Source organism: Oncorhynchus nerka, linkage group LG8 (assembly GCF_034236695.1).
Source record: "Oncorhynchus nerka isolate Pitt River linkage group LG8, Oner_Uvic_2.0, whole genome shotgun sequence".
Lineage (NCBI taxonomy): Eukaryota > Metazoa > Chordata > Actinopteri > Salmoniformes > Salmonidae > Oncorhynchus > Oncorhynchus nerka.
In genome coordinates, this window is record NC_088403.1 from 70,024,931 (window position 1) to 70,046,785 (window position 21,855).

At 41.6% G+C, this 21,855-nt stretch overlaps 1 protein-coding gene across 1 annotated transcript in view; it reads left to right on the plus strand.

Annotated features, from left to right (window-relative positions):
• The window catches only part of LOC135572794 (F-box only protein 41-like), a 53,468-nt gene extending 45,025 nt beyond the window's left edge, over positions 1-8,443 (plus strand). The window contains exon 12 of the mRNA XM_065021214.1: positions 7,819-8,443. Coding sequence (XP_064877286.1) covers positions 7,819-7,881 — 63 coding nt within the window. The 3' untranslated portion in view covers positions 7,882-8,443. The remainder of the gene's footprint in view (positions 1-7,818) is intronic.
• Positions 8,444-21,855: the final 13,412 nt, after the last annotated feature.

A 21,855-nucleotide genomic window follows, 5' to 3' on the forward strand; every position in this document is an offset into this window, starting at 1 on the left:
AACAGTCTATACTGTATTTACAGTTGAAGTCACAACACTCTATACAACACTCTATACTGTATATACAGTTGAAGTCACAACACTCTATACTGTATATACAGTTGAAGTCACAACAGTCTATACAACAGTCTATACTGTATATACAGTTGAAGTCACAACACTCTATACTGTATATACAGTTGAAGTCACAACACTCTATACTGTATATACAGTTGAAGTCACAACACTCTATACAACACTCTATACTGTATATACAGTTGAAGTAACAACAGTCTATACAACAGTCTATACTGTATATACAGTTGAAGTCACAACACTCTATACTGTATTTACAGTTGAAGTCACAACACTCTATACTGTATATACAGTTGAAGTCACAACAGTCTATACTGTATATACAGTTGAAGTCACAACACTCTATACTGTATTTACAGTTGAAGTCACAACACTCTATACTGTATTTACAGTTGAAGTCACAACACTCTATACTGTATATACAGTTGAAGTCACAACAGTCTATACAACACTCTATACTGTATATACAGTTGAAGTCACAACACTCTATACAACACTCTATACTGTATTTACAGTTGAAGTCACAACACTCTATACAACACTCTATACTGTATTTACAGTTGAAGTCACAACACTCTATACAACATTCTATACGGTATTTACAGTTGAAGTCACAACAGTCTATACAACACTCTATACTGTATTTACAGTTGAAGTCACAACAGTCTATACAACACTCTATACTGTATTTACAGTTGAAGTCACAACACTCTATACAACAGTCTATACTGTATTTACAGTTGAAGTCACAACAGTCTATACAACACTCTATACTGTATTTACAGTTGAAGTCACAACACTCTATACTGTATATACAGTTGAAGTCACAACACTCTATAAAACAGTCTATACTGTATTTACAGTTGAAGTCACAACACTCTATACTGTATATACAGTTGAAGTCACAACACTCTATACTGTATATACAGTTGAAGTCACAACAGTCTATACAACACTCTATACTGTATATACAGTTGAAGTCACAACACTCTATACTGTATATACAGTTGAAGTCACAACACTCTATACTGTATATACAGTTGAAGTCACAACACTCTATACTGTATTTACAGTTGAAGTCACAACACTCTATACTGTATATACAGTTGAAGTCACAACAGTCTATACTGTATATACAGTTGAAGTCACAACACTCTATACTGTATTTACAGTTGAAGTCACAACACTCTATACTGTATTTACAGTTGAAGTCACAACACTATACTCTATACTGTATATACAGTTGAAGTCACAACACTCTATACAACACTCTATACTGTATTTACAGTTGAAGTCACAACACTCTATACAACACTCTATACTGTATTTACAGTTGAAGTCACAACACTCTATACAACATTCTATACTGTATTTACAGTTGAAGTCACAACAGTCTATACAACACTCTATACTGTATTTACAGTTGAAGTCACAACAGTCTATACAACACTCTATACTGTATTTACAGTTGAAGTCACAACACTCTATACAACAGTCTATACTGTATTTACAGTTGAAGTCACAACAGTCTATACAACACTCTATACTGTATTTACAGTTGAAGTCACAACACTCTATACTGTATATACAGTTGAAGTCACAACACTCTATACAACAGTCTATACTGTATTTACAGTTGAAGTCACAACACTCTATACTGTATATACAGTTGAAGTCACAACACTCTATACTGTATATACAGTTGAAGTCACAACAGTCTATACAACACTCTATACTGTATATACAGTTGAAGTCACAACACTCTATACTGTATATACAGTTGAAGTCACAACACTCTATACTGTATATACAGTTGAAGTCACAACACTCTATACTGTATTTACAGTTGAAGTCACAACACTCTATACTGTATATACAGTTGAAGTCACAACAGTCTATACTGTATATACAGTTGAAGTCACAACACTCTATACTGTATTTACAGTTGAAGTCACAACACTCTATACTGTATTTACAGTTGAAGTCACAACACTCTATACTGTATATACAGTTGAAGTCACAACAGTCTATACAACACTCTATACTGTATATACAGTTGAAGTCACAACACTCTATACAACACTCTATACTGTATTTACAGTTGAAGTCACAACACTCTATACAACACTCTATACTGTATTTACAGTTGAAGTCACAACACTCTATACAACATTCTATACTGTATTTACAGTTGAAGTCACAACAGTCTATACAACACTCTATACTGTATTTACAGTTGAAGTCACAACAGTCTATACAACACTCTATACTGTATTTACAGTTGAAGTCACAACACTCTATACAACAGTCTATACTGTATTTACAGTTGAAGTCACAACAGTCTATACAACACTCTATACTGTATTTACAGTTGAAGTCACAACACTCTATACTGTATATACAGTTGAAGTCACAACACTCTATACAACAGTCTATACTGTATTTACAGTTGAAGTCACAACACTCTATACTGTATATACAGTTGAAGTCACAACACTCTATACTGTATATACAGTTGAAGTCACAACAGTCTATACAACACTCTATACTGTATATACAGTTGAAGTCACAACACTCTATACTGTATATACAGTTGAAGTCACAACACTCTATACTGTATATACAGTTGAAGTCACAACACTCTATACTGTATATACAGTTGAAGTCACAACACTCTATACTGTATATACAGTTCAAGTCACAACAGTCTATACAACAGTCTATACTGTATTTACAGTTGAAGTCACAACAGTCTATACTGTATATACAGTTGAAGTCACAACACTCTATATTGTATTTACAGTTGAAGTCACAACACTCTATATTGTATATACAGTTGAAGTCACAACAGTCTATACAACACTCTATACTGTATATACAGTTGAAGTCACAACACTCTATACTGTATATACAGTTGAAGTCACAACAGTCTATACAACACTCTATACTGTATATACAGTTGAAGTCACAACAGTCTATACAACACTCTATACTGTATTTACAGTTGAAGTCACAACACTCTATACTGTATATACAGTTGAAGTCACAACACTCTATATTGTATATACAGTTGAAGTCACAACAGTCTATATTGTATATACAGTTGAAGTCACAACAGTCTATACAACAGTCTATACTGTATATACAGTTGAAGTCACAACAGTCTATACAACACTCTATACTGTATATACAGTTGAAGTCACAACACTCTATACTGTATATACAGTTGAAGTCACAACACTCTATACAACACTCTATACTGTATATACAGTTGAAGTAACAACAGTCTATACAACAGTCTATACTGTATATACAGTTGAAGTCACAACACTCTATACTGTATTTACAGTTGAAGTCACAACACTCTATACTGTATATACAGTTGAAGTCACAACAGTCTATACTGTATATACAGTTGAAGTCACAACACTCTATACTGTATATACAGTTGAAGTCACAACAGTCTATACTGTATTTACAGTTGAAGTCACAACACTCTATACTGTATATACAGTTGAAGTCACAACAGTCTATACAACACTCTATACTGTATATACAGTTGAAGTCACAACACTCTATACAACACTCTATACTGTATTTACAGTTGAAGTCACAACACTCTATACAACACTCTATACTGTATTTACAGTTGAAGTCACAACACTCTATACAACATTCTATACTGTATTTACAGTTGAAGTCACAACAGTCTATACAACACTCTATACTGTATTTACAGTTGAAGTCACAACACTCTATACAACAGTCTATACTGTATTTACAGTTGAAGTCACAACAGTCTATACAACACTCTATACTGTATTTACAGTTGAAGTCACAACACTCTATACTGTATATACAGTTGAAGTCACAACACTCTATACAACAGTCTATACTGTATTTACAGTTGAAGTCACAACACTCTATACTGTATATACAGTTGAAGTCACAACAGTCTATACAACACTCTATACTGTATATACAGTTGAAGTCACAACACTCTATACTGTATATACAGTTGAAGTCACAACACTCTATACTGTATATACAGTTGAAGTCACAACACTCTATACTGTATATACAGTTGAAGTCACAACACTCTATACTGTATATACAGTTCAAGTCACAACAGTCTATACTGTATTTACAGTTGAAGTCACAACACTCTATATTGTATATACAGTTGAAGTCACAACACTCTATACTGTATATACAGTTCAAGTCACAACAGTCTATACAACAGTCTATACTGTATTTACAGTTGAAGTCTCAACAGTCTATACTGTATATACAGTTGAAGTCACAACACTCTATATTGTATTTACAGTTGAAGTCACAACACTCTATATTGTATATACAGTTGAAGTCACAACAGTCTATACAACACTCTATACTGTATATACAGTTGAAGTCACAACACTCTATACTGTATATACAGTTGAAGTCACAACAGTCTATACAACACTCTATACTGTATATACAGTTGAAGTCACAACAGTCTATACAACACTCTATACTGTATTTACAGTTGAAGTCACAACACTCTATATTGTATATACAGTTGAAGTCACAACACTCTATATTGTATATACAGTTGAAGTCACAACAGTCTATATTGTATATACAGTTGAAGTCACAACAGTCTATACAACAGTCTATACTGTATTTACAGTTGAAGTCACAACAGTCTATACAACAGTCTATACTGTATATACAGTTGAAGTCACAACACTCTATATTGTATATACAGTTGAAGTCACAACAGTCTATACTGTATATACAGTTGAAGTCACAACAGTCTATACTGTATATACAGTTGAAGTCACAACACTCTATACTGTATATACAGTTGAAGTCACAACACTCTATACAACAGTCTATACTGTATATACAGTTGAAGTCACAACAGTCTATACTGTATATACAGTTGAAGTCACAACAGTCTATACAACAGTCTATACTGTATATACAGTTGAAGTCACAACAGTCTATACTGTATATACAGTTGATGTCACAACAGTCTATACAACAGTCTATACTGTATATACAGTTGAAGTCACAACAGTCTATACTGTATATACAGTTGAAGTCACAACAGTCTATACAACAGTCTATACTGTATATACAGTTGAAGTCACAACAGTCTATACTGTATATACAGTTGATGTCACAACAGTCTATACAACACTCTATACTGTATATACAGTTGAAGTCACAACAGTCTATACAACAGTCTATACTGTATATACAGTTGAAGTCACAACAGTCTATACTGTATATACAGTTGATGTCACAACAGTCTATACAACAGTCTATACTGTATTTACAGTTGAAGTCACAACACTCTATACAACACTCTATACTGTATATACAGTTGAAGTCACACCACTCTATACTGTATATGCAGTTGAAGTCACAACAGTCTATACTGTATATACAGTTGAAGTCACAACAGTCTATACTGTATATACAGTTGAAGTCACAACACTCTATACTGTATATGCAGTTGAAGTCACAACACTCTATACTGTATATGCAGTTGAAGTCACAACAGTCTATATTGTATATACAGTTGAAGTCACAACACTCTATACTGTATTTACAGTTGAAGTCACAACACTCTATACTGTATATACAGTTGAAGTCACAACACTCTATACTGTATTTACAGTTGAAGTCATAACACTCTATACAACACTCTATACTGTATATACAGTTGAAGTCACAACACTCTATACAACAGTCTATACTGTATATACAGTTGAAGTCACAACACTCTATATTGTATATACAGTTGAAGTCACAACAGTCTATACTGTATTTACAGTTGAAGTCACAACACTCTATACTGTATATACAGTTGAAGTCACAACAGTCTATACAACAGTCTATACTGTATATACAGTTGAAGTCACAACACTCTATACTGTATTTACAATTGAAGTCAGAAGTTTACATACACCTTAGCCAAATACAATTAAACTCAGTTGTTCACAATAATTCCCTGTTTTAGGTCAGTTAGGATCACCATGTTATTTTAAGAATGTGAAATGTCAGAGTAATAGTAGAGAGAATGATTTATTTCAGCTTTTATTTCTTTCATCACATTCCCAGTGGGTCAGAAGTTTACATACACTCAATTAGTATTTGGTAGCATTGCCTTTAAATTGTTTAACTTGGGTCAAATGTTTCAGGTAGCCTTCCACAAGCTTCCCACAATAAGTTGGGTGAATTTTGGCCCATTCCTCCTGATAGAGCTGGTGTAACTGAGTCAGGTTTGTAGGCCTCCTTGCTCGCACACACTTTTTCAGTTCAGCCCACACATTTTCTATAGGATTGAGGTCAGGGCTTTGTGATGGCCACTCCAATACCTTGACTTTGTTGTCCTTAATGTTGCCATTTTTCCACAACTTGGGGTCATTGTCCATTTGGAAGACCCATTTGCGACCAAGCTTTAACTTCCTGACTGATGTCTTGAGATGTTACTTCAATATATCCACATCATATACCCTCATGATGCCATCTATTTTGTGAAGTGCACCAGACCCTCCTGCAGCAAAGCACCCCCACAACATGATGCTGCCACCCTCTTGCTTCACAGTTGGGATGGTGTTCTTCGGCTTGCAAGTCTCCCCCTTTTTCCTCCAAACATAACAATGGTCATTATGGCCAAACAGTTCTATTTTTGTTTCATCAGACCGGAGGACATTTCTCCAAAAAGTACGATCTTTGTCCCCATGTGCAGTTGCAAACTGTAGTCTGGCTTTTTTATGGCGGTTTTGGAGCAGTGGCTTCTTCCTTGCTGAGCGGCCTTTCAGGTTATATCGATATAGGACTTGTTTTACTGTGGATATAGATACTTTTGTACCTGTTTCCTCCAGCATCTTCATAAGGTCCTTTGCTGTTGTTCTGGGATTGATTGGCACTTTTCGAACCAAAGTACGTTCATCTCTAGGAAACAGAATGCATCTCCTTCCTGAGCGGTATGACGGCTGCGTGGTCCCATGATGTTTATACTTGCGTACTATTGTTTGTACAGATGAACGTGGTACCTTCAGGCGTTTGGAAATTGCTCCCAGATTTGTGGAGGTCTACAATTATTTTTCTGAGGTCTTGGCTGATTTCTTTTGATTTTCCCATGATGTCAAGCAAAGAGGCAGTGAGTTTGAAGGTAGACCTCGTAATACATCCACAGGTACACCTCCAATTGACTCAAATGATGTCAATGAGCCTATCAGAAGCTTCTAAAGTCATACCATATTTTTCTGGAATTTTCCAAGCTGTTTAAAGGCAGAGTCAACTTAGTGTATGTAAACTTCTGACCCACTGGAATCGTGATACAGTGAATTATAAGTGAAATAATCTGTCTGTTAACAATTGTTGGAAAAATGACTTGTGTCCTGCACAAAGTAGATGTCCTAACCGAATGGCCAAAACTATAGTTTGTTAACAAGAAATTTGTGGAGTGGTTGAAAAACGAGCTTTAATGACTCCAACCTAAGTGTATGTAAACTTCCGACTTCAACTGTAGAGGGGGAGACTGGTAGATGGACCTTGTAGATTCCAATGAGGAGTGGCATGCTTCACTTTGGGATTAGACATCACTCAAACTAGACATTATCTCTGTGTGATTTAACATCTGTTCGTCTTCTCTCTGTGTGATTTAACATCTCTTCTCTCTCTCTCTGTGTGATTTAACCTCTCTTCTCTGACTTCAACTGTATATTATTGTCTCTCCTACAGGCCCTAAAGAAGAGACAAGGTCTGTCTGAAGTGTTGCAGATCAAAGCTGACGTTTTCGTTTGACCTCTTCCTCCTCTTCGTCTTCTCCCTCCTCCCCCTACATCTCACTGACCTGTCAGTAACACAGCCAATCAGCGAGTCTGGAAGCAACCTCAACAACCAGTCAGACTTGTGACACATTTGTCAACCAATCGGAAGATACAGCATCCTGGAGAGAATAAGCAATCAGCCAATAGGAATCACACAGACATGAAGATGACACATCAGACGTTAGTTGTGAAGCTGCTGGGTTCAGAGATTCTTCAAACATAACAGCAACATACTATATTACTGTGATGTAACAGAGACTTTACCCATGCAACGCAGACAGACAGACAGACAGACAGACAGACAGACAGACAGACAGACAGACAGACAGACAGACAGACAGACAGACAGACAGACAGACAGACAGACAGACAGACAGACAGACAGACAAGTGGGTTCCATTCCTCAGTGAGTTAGGGGTGTTTAGCAGTCTTAGGGGGTTAGCTGTCTTAGGGGGTTAGCAGTCTTAGGGGGTTAGCTGTCTTAGGGGGTTAGCTGTCTTAGGGGGTTAGCAGTCTTAGGGGGTTAGCAGTCTTAGGGGTTTAGCAATCTTAAGGGGAATAGCAGTTTTAGGGGGTTAAGCAGTCTTAGGGGGGTTAGCTGTCTTAGGGGGTTAGCCTCTATAATGAACTGACCTCTCCTCTATAAAGAACTGGTCTCTCCTCTATAAAGAACTAGTCTCTCCTCTATAAAGAACTGGTCTCTCCTCTATAAAGAACTGGTCTCTCCTCTATAAAGAACTGACCCCAGTCCTCTATAAAGAACTGACCACTCCTCTATAAAGAACTGGTCTCTCCTCTATAAAGAACTGACCTCTCCTCTATAAAGAACTGGTCTCTCCTCTATAAAGAACTGACCTCTCCTCTATAAAGAACTGACCTCAGTCCTCTATAATGAACTGACCTCGCCTCTATAAAGAACTGGTCTCTCCTCTATAAAGAACTGACCTCTCCTCTATAAAGAACTGACCTCTCCTCTATAAAGAACTGTTCTCTCCTCTATAAAGAACTGGTCTCTCCTCTATAAAGAACTGGTCTCTCCTCTATAAAGAACTGGTCTCTCCTCTATAAAGAGCTGGTCTCTCCTCTATAAAGAACTGACCTCTCCTCTATAAAGAACTGGTCTCTCTATAAAGAACTGACCTCTCCTCTATAATGAACTGACCTCTCCTTTATAAAGAACTGACCTCTCCTTTATAAAGAACTGGTCTCTCCTCTATAAAGAACTGGTCTCTCCTCTATAAAGAACTGGTCTCTCCTCTATAAAGAACTGATCTCAGTCCTCTATAAAGAACTGACCTCTCCTCTATAAAGAACTGGTCTCTCCTCTATAAAGAACTCACCTCTCCTCTATAAAGAACTGACCTCTCCTCTATAAAGAACTGATCTCAGTCCTCTATAAAGAACTGGTCTCTCCTCTATAAAGAACTGACCTCTCCTCTATAAAGAACTGACCCCAGTCCTCTATAAAGAACTGGTCTCTCCTCTATAAAGAACTCACCTCTCCTCTATAAAGAACTGGTCTCTCCTCTATAAAGAACTGACCTCAGTCCTCTATAAAGAACTCACCTCTCCTCTATAAAGAACTGACCTCTCCTCTATAAAGAACTGGTCTCTCCTCTATAAAGAACTGGTCTCTCCTCTATAAAGAACTGATCTCAGTCCTCTATAAAGAACTGACCTCTCCTCTATAAAGAACTCACCTCTCCTCTATAAAGAACTGGTCTCTCCTCTATAAAGAACTGACCTCTCCTCTATAAAGAACTCACCTCTCCTCTATAAAGAACTGGTCTCTCCTCTATAAAGAACTGACCTCTCCTCTATAATGAACTGACCTCTCCTTTATAAAGAACTGGTCTCTCCTCTATAAAGAACTGGTCTCTCCTCTATAAAGAACTGGTCTCTCCTCTATAAAGAACTGATCTCAGTCCTCTATAAAGAACTGGTCTCTCCTCTATAAAGAACTGACCTCTCCTCTATAAAGAACTGACCTCTCCTCTATAAAGAACTGACCTCTCCTCTATAAAGAACTGACCTCTCCTCTATAAAGAACTGACCTCTCCTCTATAAAGAACTGACCTCTCCTCTATAAAGAACTGACCTCTCCTCTATAAAGAACTCACCTCTCCTCTATAAAGAACTGGTCTCTCCTCTATAAAGAACTCACCTCTCCTCTATAAAGAACTCACCTCTCCTCTATAAAGAACTGGTCTCTCCTCTATAAAGAACTCACCTCTCCTCTATAAAGAACTGACCCCAGTCCTCTATAAAGAACTCACCTCTCCTCTATAAAGAACTGGTCTCTCCTCTATAAAGAACTCACCTCTCCTCTATAAAGAACTGACCCCAGTCCTCTATAAAGAACTCACCTCTCCTCTATAAAGAACTCACCTCTCCTCTATAAAGAACTGGTCTCTCCTCTAGAAAGAACTGGTCTCTCCTCTATAAAGAACTGACCTCTCCTTTATAAAGAACTGGACTCTCCTCTATAAAGAACTGGTCTCTCCTCTATAAAGAACTGGTCTCTCCTCTATAAAGAACTGATCTCAGTCCTCTATAAAGAACTGACCTCTCCTCTATAAAGAACTGATCTCAGTCCTCTATAAAGAACTGGTCTCTCCTCTATAAAGAACTGGTCTCTCCTCTATAAAGAACTGGTCTCTCCTCTATAAAGAACTGGTCTCTCCTCTATAAAGAACTCACCTCTCCTCTATAAAGAACTGGTCTCTCCTCTATAAAGAACTCACCTCTCCTCTATAAAGAACTCACCTCTCCTCTATAAAGAACTCACCTCTCCTCTATAAAGAACTCACCTCTCCTCTATAAAGAACTGGTCTCTCCTCTATAAAGAACTGGTCTCTCCTCTATAAAGAACTGGTCTCTCCTCTATAAAGAACTGACCTCTCCTCTATAAAGAACTGACCCCAGTCCTCTATAAAGAACTGGTCTCTCCTCTATAAAGAACTGGTCTCTCCTCTATAAAGAACTGACCTCACTCCTCTATAAAGAACTGACCTCGCCTCTATAAAGAACTGGTCTCTCCTCTATAAAGAACTGACCTCACTCCTCTATAATGAACTGGTCTCTCCTCTATAAAGAACTGGTCTCTCCTCTATAAAGAACTGACCTCAGTCCTCTATAATGAACTGGTCTCTCCTCTATAAAGAACTGGTCTCTCCTCTATAAAGAACTGACCTCACTCCTCTATAATGAACTGGTCTCTCCTCTATAAAGAACTGGTCTCTCCTCTATAAAGAACTGACCTCAGTCCTCTATAATGAACTGGTCTCTCCTCTATAAAGAACTGGTCTCTCCTCTATAAAGAACTGACCTCAGTCCTCTATAAAGAACTGGTCTCTCCTCTATAAAGAACTGGTCTCTCCTCTATAAAGAACTCACCTCTCCTCTATAAAGAACTGGTCTCTCCTCTATAAAGAACTGACCTCAGTCCTCTATAATGAACTGACCTCGCCTCTATAAAGAACTGACCTCAGTCCTCTATAAACTCTGGAGTTAAAAAAGCTAAATTACTCAGTTATCAGGACAAGCCATTCCCTCAGAATGTGTCATCACACAGCGAGATATACCTACTTACATTTTGGAAGCTAATAGATTGGATTTAGTTTAAAAATGAGACATAATAACATGTAAATATTATTAGTAAGATAATCAATAGCAGAATAATAACTGTAGATTAAATGATGCTGTAATTGAACTTTGTACTACCAATTTAGGCTACTGCCCCTTTAAGAGATACAGTATAATTGATTGTGAACCTCATGTTGTGATTCTACCAAATATGGTGTTGTATCCTAACACTATTCAAACCCAACAAACGAATAAACACCTTGTGAAAACACACTTAGTTTGACAATCTTTTCGGATAAATTTAAACTCTGTTGTTCCTATTCTTCCTGCCAGGACACTGTTTTGTGACCATCATAATACACCTGGTGGGATGGTTTCATCCCAGATCAGTAGTAACACTCCTAATACACCTGGTGGGATGGTTTAATCCCAGATCAGTAGTAACACTCCTAATACACCTGGTGAGATGGTTTAATCCCAGATCAGTAGTAACACTCCTAATACACCTGGTGGGATGGTTTAATCCCAGATCAGTAGTAACACTCCTAATACACCTGGTGAGATGGTTTAATCACAGATCAGTAGTAACACTCCTAATACACCTGGTGAGATGGTTTAATCCCAGATCAGTAGTAACACTCCTAATACACCTGGTGAGATGGTTTAATCCCAGATCAGTAGTAACACTCCTAATACACCTGGTGGGATGGTTTAATCCCAGATCAGTAGTAACACTCCTAATACACCTGGTGAGATGGTTTAATCCCAGATCAGTAGTAACACTCCTAATACACCTGGTGAGATGGTTTAATCCCAGATCAGTAGTAACACTCCTAATACACCTGGTGGGATGGTTTAATCCCAGATCAGTAGTAACACTCCTAATACACCTGGTCTGATGGTTTAAACACAGATCAGTATCAACGTCACTACAGTTGCTGGAACCATGACGGAACCATGCTGGAAAGGACAATGGGGAAGATTCCGAGCTGAGTTAAGCGTGTGTAATGACATCATCTTAATGACATCATCATAATGACATTATCTTAGTGACATCATCTTAGTGACATCCCCTTAATGACATCATCACAATGACATCATCATAATGACATCATCTTAGTGACATCATCTTAGTGACATCATCTTAGTGACATCCCCTTAATAACATCATCTTAATGACAGCCTCTTAATGACATCCTCTTAAACTTCTCTAGACTAGGGGGTGGTATTTTCACATCTGGATGAAAAGTGTGCCCAAAGTAAACTGTCTGCTACTCAGGCCCAGAAGCTAGGATATGCATATTATTAGTTAATCTGGATAGAAACCACTCTGAAGTTTCTAAAACTGTTTGAATGCAGACTGCTGAATAGACACCACTAGTCAGCTGTTTCTACCCCCAGACCATCAGACTGCTGAATAGACACCACTAGTCAGCTGTTTCTACCATCCGACTGCTGAATAGACACCACTAGTTAGCTGTTTCTACCATCAGACCATCAGGCTACTGAATAGACACCACTAGTCAGCTGTTTCTACCATCAGACCATCAGGCTGCTGAATAGACACCACTAGTCAGCTGTTTCTACCATCAGACTGCTGAATAGACACCACTAGTCAGCTGTTTCTACCATCACACTGCTGAATAGACACCACTAGTCAGCTGTTTCTACCATCAGGCCATCAGGCTGCTGAATAGACACCACTAGTCAGATGTTTCTACCCCCAGACCATCAGGCTGCTGAATAGACACAACTAGTCAGCTGTTTCTACCCCCAGACCATCAGACTGCTGAATAGACACCACTAGTCAGCTGTTTCTACCCCCAGACCATCAGGCTGCTGAATAGACACCACTAGTCAGCTGTTTCTACCCCCAGACCATCAGACTGCTGAATAGACATCACTAGTCAGCTGTTTCTACCCCCAGACCATCAGGCTGCTGAATAGACACCACTAGTCAGGTGTTTCTATCCCCAGACCATCAGACTGCTGAATAGACACCACTAGTCAGCTGGTTCTATCCCCAGACAATCAGGCTCCTGAATAGACACCAATAGTCTGCTGTTTCTACCTTCAGACTGCTGAATAGACACCACTAGTCAGCTGTTTCTATCATCAGACCATCAGGCTGCTGAATAGACACCACTAGTCAGCTGTTTCTACCATCAGGCTGCTGAATAGACACCACTAGTCAGCTGTTTCTACCATCAGGCTGCTGAATAGACACCACTAGTCAGCTGTTTATACAATCAGGCTGCTGAATAGACACCACTATTCAGCTGTTTCTACCCCCAGACCATTAGGCTGCTGAATAGACACCACTATTGAGCTGTTTCTACCCCCAGACCATCAGGCTGCTGAATAGACACCACTAGTCAGCTGTTTCTACCCCCAGACCATCAGGCTGCTGAATAGACACCACTAGTCAGCTGTTTCTACCACCAGGCTGCTGAATAGACACCACTAGTCAGCTGTTTCTACCATCAGACTGCTGAATAGACACCACTAGTCAGCTGTTTCTACCATCACACTGCTGAATAGACACCACTAGTCAGCTGTTTCTACCATCAGGCCATCAGGCTGCTGAATAGACACCAATAGTCAGATGTTTCTACCCCCAGACCATCAGACTGCTGAATAGACACAACTAGTCAGCTGTTTCTACCCCCAGACCATCAGGCTGCCGAATAGACACCACTAGTCAGCTGTTTCTATCCCCAGACCATCAGGCTGCTGAATAGACACCACTAGTCAGCTGTTTCTATCCCCAGACCATCAGACTGCTGAATAGACACCACTAGTCAGCTGTTTCTATCCCCAGACCATCAGACTGCTGAATAGACACCACTAGTCAGCTGTTTCTACCACCAGGCTGCTGAATAGACACCACTAGTCAGCTGTTTCTACCCCCAGACCATCAGGCTGCTGAATAGACACCACTAGTCAGCTGTTTCTATCCCCAGACCATCAGACTGCTGAATAGACACCACTAGTCAGCTGTTTCTATCCCCAGACCATCAGGCTCCTGAATAGACACCAATAGTCAGCTGTTTCTACCTTCAGACTGCTGAATAGACACCACTAGTCAGCTGTTTCTACCCCCAGACCATCAGGCTGCTGAATAGACACCACTAGTCAGCTGTTTCTATCCCCAGATCATCAGGCTGCTGAATAGACAACACTAGTCAGCTGTTTCTACCATCAGACCATCAGACTGCTGAATAGACACCACTAGTCAACTGTTTCTACCATCAGAACATCAGGCTGCTGAATAGACACCACTAGCCAGCTGTTTCTACCACCAGGCTGCTGAATAGACACCACTAGTCAGCTGTTTCTACCCCCAGACCATCAGGCTGCTGAATAGACACCACTAGTCAGCTGTTTCTACCCCTGGACCATCAGGCTGCTGAATAGAAACCACTAGTCAGCTGTTTCTACCATCAGAACATCAGGCTGCTGAATAGACACCACTAGTCAGCTGTTTCTACCATCAGAACATCAGGCTGCTGAATAGACACCACTAGTCAGCTGTTTCTACCATCAGGCTGCTGAATAGACACCACTAGTCAGCTGTTTCTACCATCAGGCTGCTGAATAGACACCACTAGTCAGCTGTTTCTACCTTCAGACTGCTGAATAGACACCACTAGTGAGCTGTTTCTACCATCAGGCTGCTGAATAGACACCACTAGTCAGCTGTTTCTATCTTCAGACTGCTGAATAGACACTACTAGTCAGCTGTTTCTACTATCAGACCGCTGAATAGACACCACTAGTCAGCTGTTTCTACTATCAGGCTGCTGAATAGACACAGCTAGTCAGCTGTTTCTACCCCCAGACCATCAGGCTGCTGAATAGACACCACTAGTCAGCTGTTTCTACCCCCGGACCATCAGGCTGCTGAATAGAAACCACTAGTCAGCTGTTTCTACCATCAGACCATCAGACTGCTGAATAGACACCACTAGTCAGCTGTTTCTACCATCAGACCATCAGACTGCTGAATAGACACCACTAGTCAGCTGTTTCTACCATCAGAACATCAGGCTGCTGAATAGACACCACTAGTCAGCTGTTTCTACCATCAGGCTGCTGAATAGACACCACTAGTCAGCAGTTTCTACCATCAGGCTGCTGAATAGACACCACTAGTCAGCTGTTTCTACCTTCAGACTGCTGAATAGACACCACTAGTGAGCTGTTTCTACCATCAGGCTGCTGAATAGACACCACTAGTCAGCTGTTTCTATCTTCAGACTGCTGAATAGACATTACTAGTCAGCTGTTTCTACTATCAGACCGCTGAATAGACACCACTAGTCAGCTGTTTCTACCATCAGGCTGCTGAATAGACACAGCTAGTCAGCTGTTTCTACCCCCAGACCATCAGGCTGCTGAATAGACACCACTAGTCAGCTGTTTCTACCCCCAGTCCACCAGGATGCTGAATAGACACCACTAGTCAGCTGTTTCTACCCCCAGACCATCAGGCTGCTGAATAGACACCACTAGTTAATGTTTCTACCATGAGACTGCTGAATAGACACCACTAGTCAGCTGTTTCTATCCCCAGACCATCAGACTGCTGAATAGACACCACTAGTCAGCTGTTTCTACCATCAGGCTGCTGAATAGACACCACTAGTCAGCTGTTTCTACCCCCAGACCATCAGGCTGCTGAATAGACACCACTAGTCAGCTGTTTCTACCACCAGGCTGCTGAATAGACACCACTAGTCAGCTGTTTCTACCTTCAGACTGCTGAATAGACACCACTAGTGAGCTGTTTCTACCATCAGGCTGCTGAATAGACACCACTAGTCAGCTGTTTCTATCTTCAGACTGCTGAATAGACATTACTAGTCAGCTGTTTCTACTATCAGACCGCTGAATAGACACCACTAGTCAGCTGTTTCTACCATCAGGCTGCTGAATAGACACAGCTAGTCAGCTGTTTCTACCATCAGACTGCTGACTAGACACCACTAGTCAGCTGTTTCTACCCCCAGACCATCAGGCTGCTGAATAGACACCACTAGTCAGCTGTTTCTACCCCCAGTCCACCAGGCTGCTGAATAGACACCACTAGTCAGCTGTTTCTACCCCCAGACCATCAGGCTGCTGAATAGACACCACTAGTTAATGTTTCTACCATGAGACTGCTGAATAGACACCACTAGTCAGCTGTTTCTATCGCCAGACCATCAGACTGCTGAATAGACACCACTAGTCAGCTGTTTCTACCATCAGGCTGCTGAATAGACACCACTAGTCAGCTGTTTCTACCCCCAGACCATCATGCTGCTGAATAGACACCACTAGTCAGCTGTTTCTACCACCAGGCTGCTGAATAGACACCACTAGTCAGCTGTTTCTACCCCCAGACCATCAGACTGCTGAATAGACACCACTAGTCAGCTGTTTCTATCATCAGACCATCATGCTGCTGAATAGACACCACTAGTCAGCTGTTTCTACCATCAGGCTGCTGAATAGACACCACTAGTCAGCTGTTTCTACCATCAGACTGCTGAATAGACACCACTAGTCAGCTGTTTCTACCATCAGACTGCTGAATAGACACCACTAGTCAGCTGTTTCTACCCCCAGACCATCAGACTGCTGAATAGACACCACTAGTCAGCTGTTTCTACAATCATACTGCTGAATAGACACCACTAGTCAGCTGTTTCTACCATCAGACCATCAGGCTGCTGAATAGACACCACTAGTCAGCTGTTTCTACCATCAGACTGCTGAATAGACACCACTAGTCAGCTGTTTCTACCATCACACTGCTGAATAGACACCACTAGTCAGCTGTTTCTACCATCAGGCCATCAGGCTGCTGAATAGACACCACTAGTCAGATGTTTCTACCCCCAGACCATCAGACTGCTGAATAGACACCACTAGTCAGCTGTTTCTACCCCCAGACCATCAGGCTGCTGAATAGACACCACTAGTCAGCTGTTTCTACCCCCAGACCATCAGGCTGCTGAATAGACACCACTAGTTAATGTTTCTACCATGAGACTGCTGAATAGACACGACTAGTCAGCTGTTTCTATCCCCAGACCATCAGACTGCTGAATAGACACCACTAGTCAGCTGTTTCTACCATCAGGCTGCTGAATAGACACCACTAGTCAGCTGTTTCTACCCCCAGACCATCAGGCTGCTGAATAGACACCACTAGTCAGCTGTTTCTACCACCAGGCTGCTGAATAGACACCACTAGTCAGCTGTTTCTACCCCCAGACCATCAGACTGCTGAATAGACACCACTAGTCAGCTGTTTCTATCATCAGACCATCATGCTGCTGAATAGACACCACTAGTCAGCTGTTTCTACCATCAGGCTGCTGAATAGACACCACTAGTCAGCTGTTTCTACCATCAGACTGCTGAATAGACACCACTAGTCAGCTGTTTCTACCATCAGACTGCTGAATAGACACCACTAGTCAGCTGTTTCTACCCCCAGACCATCAGACTGCTGAATAGACACCACTAGTCAGCTGTTTCTACAATCATACTGCTGAATAGACACCACTAGTCAGCTGTTTCTACCATCAGACCATCAGGCTGCTGAATAGACACCACTAGTCAGCTGTTTCTACCATCAGACTGCTGAATAGACACCACTAGTCAGCTGTTTCTACCATCACACTGCTGAATAGACACCACTAGTCAGCTGTTTCTACCATCAGGCCATCAGGCTGCTGAATAGACACCACTAGTCAGATGTTTCTACCCCCAGACCATCAGACTGCTGAATAGACACAACTAGTCAGCTGTTTCTACCCCCAGACCATCAGACTGCTGAATAGACACCACTAGTCAGCTGTTTCTACCCCCAGACCATCAGGCTGCTGAATAGACACCACTAGTCAGCTGTTTCTACCCCCAGACCATCAGACTGCTGAATAGACATCACTAGTCAGCTGTTTCTACCCCCAGACCATCAGGCTGCTGAATAGACACCACTAGTCAGCTGTTTCTATCCCCAGACCATCAGACTGCTGAATAGACACCACTAGTCAGCTGTTTCTATCCCCAGACAATCAGGCTCCTGAATAGACACCACTAGTCAGCTGTTTCTACCATCAGGCTGCTGAATATACACCACTAGTCAGCTGTTTCTACCATCAGGCTGCTGAATAGACACCACTAGTCAGCTGTTTATACAATCAGGCTGCTGAATAGACACCACTATTCAGCTGTTTCTACCCCCAGACCATCAGGCTGCTGAATAGACACCACTATTGAGCTGTTTCTACCCCCAGACCATCAGGCTGCTGAATAGACACCACTAGTCAGCTGTTTCTACCCCCAGACCATCAGGCTGCTGAATAGACACCACTAGTCAGCTGTTTCTACCACCAGGCTGCTGAATAGACACCACTAGTCAGCTGTTTCTACCATCAGACTGCTGAATAGACACCACTAGTCAGCTGTTTCTACCATCACACTGCTGAATAGACACCACTAGTCAGCTGTTTCTACCATCAGGCCATCAGGCTGCTGAATAGACACCACTAGTCAGATGTTTCTACCCCCAGACCATCAGACTGCTGAATATACATCACTAGTCAGCTATTTCTACCCCCAGACCATCAGGCTGCTGAATAGACACCACTAGTCAGCTGTTTCTATCCCCAGACCATCAGGCTGCTGAATAGACACCACTAGTCAGCTGTTTCTATCCCCAGACCATCAGACTGCTGAATAGACACCACTAGTCAGCTGTTTCTATCCCCAGACCATCAGACTGCTGAATAGACACCACTAGTCAGCTGTTTCTACCACCAGGTTGCTGAATAGACACCACTAGTCAGCTGTTTCTACCCCCAGACCATCAGGCTGCTGAATAGACACCACTAGTCAGCTGTTTCTATCCCCAGACCATCAGACTGCTGAATAGACACCACTAGTCAGCTGTTTCTATCCCCAGACCATCAGGCTCCTGAATAGACACCAATAGTCAGCTGTTTCTACCTTCAGACTGCTGAATAGACACCACTAGTCAGCTGTTTCTACCCCCAGACCATCAGGCTGCTGAATAGACACCACTAGTCAGCTGTTTCTACCCCCAGATCACCAGGCTGCTGAATAGACAACACTAGTCAGCTGTTTCTACCATCAGACCATCAGACTGCTGAATAGACACCACTAGTCAACTGTTTCTACCATCAGAACATCAGGCTGCTGAATAGACACCACTAGCCAGCTGTTTCTACCACCAGGCTGCTGAATAGACACCACTAGTCAGCTGTTTCTACCCCCAGACCATCAGGCTGCTGAATAGACACCACTAGTCAGCTGTTTCTACCATCAGACCATCAGACTGCTGAATAGACACCACTAGTCAGCTGTTTCTACCATCAGAACATCAGGCTGCTGAATAGACACCACTAGTCAGCTGTTTCTACCATCAGAACATCAGGCTGCTGAATAGACACCACTAGTCAGCTGTTTCTACCATCAGGCTGCTGAATAGACACCACTAGTCAGCTGTTTCTACCATCAGGCTGCTGAATAGACACCACTAGTCAGCTGTTTCTACCTTCAGACTGCTGAATAGACACCACTAGTGAGCTGTTTCTACCATCAAGCTGCTGAATAGACACCACTAGTCAGCTGTTTCTATCTTCAGACTGCTGAATAGACACTACTAGTCAGCTGTTTCTACTATCAGACCGCTGAATAGACACCACTAGTCAGCTGTTTCAACCATCAGGCTGCTGAATAGACACCACTAGTCAGCTGTTTCTACCATCAGACTGCTGAATAGACACCACTAGTCAGCTGTTTCTACCATCAGACTGCTGAATAGACACCACTAGTCAGCTGTTTCTACCCCCAGACCATCAGACTGCTGAATAGACACCACTAGTCAGCTGTTTCTACCCCCAGACCATCAGACTGCTGAATAGACACCACTAGTCAGCTGTTTCTACAATCATACTGCTGAATAGACACCACTATACAGCTGTTTCTACCATCAGACCATCAGGCTGCTGAATAGACACCACTAGTCAGCTGTTTCTACCATCAGGCCATCAGGCTGCTGAATAGACACCACTAGTCAGATGTTTCTACCCCCAGACCATCAGACTGCTGAATAAACACAACTAGTCAGCTGTTTCTACCCCCAGACCATCAGACTGCTGAATAGACACCACTAGTCAGCTGTTTCTACCCCCAGACCATCAGGCTGCTGAATAGACACCACTAGTCAGCTGTTTCTACCCCCAGACCATCAGACTGCTGAATAGACATCACTAGTCAGCTGTTTCTACCCCCAGACCATCAGGCTGCTGAATAGACACCACTAGTCAGCTGTTTCTATCCCCAGACCATCAGACTGCTGAATAGACACCACTAGTCAGCTGTTTCTATCCCCAGACAATCAGGCTCCTGAATAGACACCAATAGTCAGCTGTTTCTATCTTCAGACTGCTGAATAGACACCACTAGTCAGCTGTTTCTACCATCAGGCTGCTGAATAGACACCACTAGTCAGCTGTTTATACAATCAGGCTGCTGAATAGACACCACTATTCAGCTGTTTTTACCCCCAGACCATCAGTCTGCTGAATAGACACCACTAGTCAGCTGTTTCTACCCCCAGACCATCAGGCTGCTGAATAGAAACCACTAGTCAGCTGTTTCTACCCCCAGACCATCAGCCTCTGAATAGACACCACTAGTCAGCTGTTTCTATCCCCAGACCATCAGACTGCTGAATAAGCACCACTAGTCAGCTGTTTCTACCCCCAGACCTTCAGACTGCTGAATAGACACCACTAGTCAGCTGTTTCTATCATCAGACCATCAGGCTGCTGAATAGACACCACTAGTCAGCTGTTTCTACCATCAGGCTGCTGAATAGACACCACTAGTCAGCTGTTTCTACCATCAGGCTGCTTAATAGACACCACTAGTCAGCTGTTTATACAATCAGGCTGCTGAATAGACACCACTATTCAGCTGTTTCTACCCCCAGACCATCAGGCTGCTGAATAGACACCACTATTCAGCTGTTTCTACCCCCAGACCATCAGGCTGCTGAATAGACACCACTATTCAGCTGTTTCTACCATCAGACTGCTGAATAGATACCACTAGTCAGCTGTTTCTATCATCAACCATCAGGCTGCTGAATAGACACCACTAGTCAGCTGTTTCTACCCCCAGACCATCAGGCTGCTGAATAGACACCACTAGTCAGCTGTTTATACAATCAGGCTGCTGAATAGACACCACTATTCAGCTGTTTCTACCCCCAGACCATCAGGCTGCTGAATAGACACCACTAGTCAGCTGTTTCTACCCCCAGACCATCAGGCTGCTG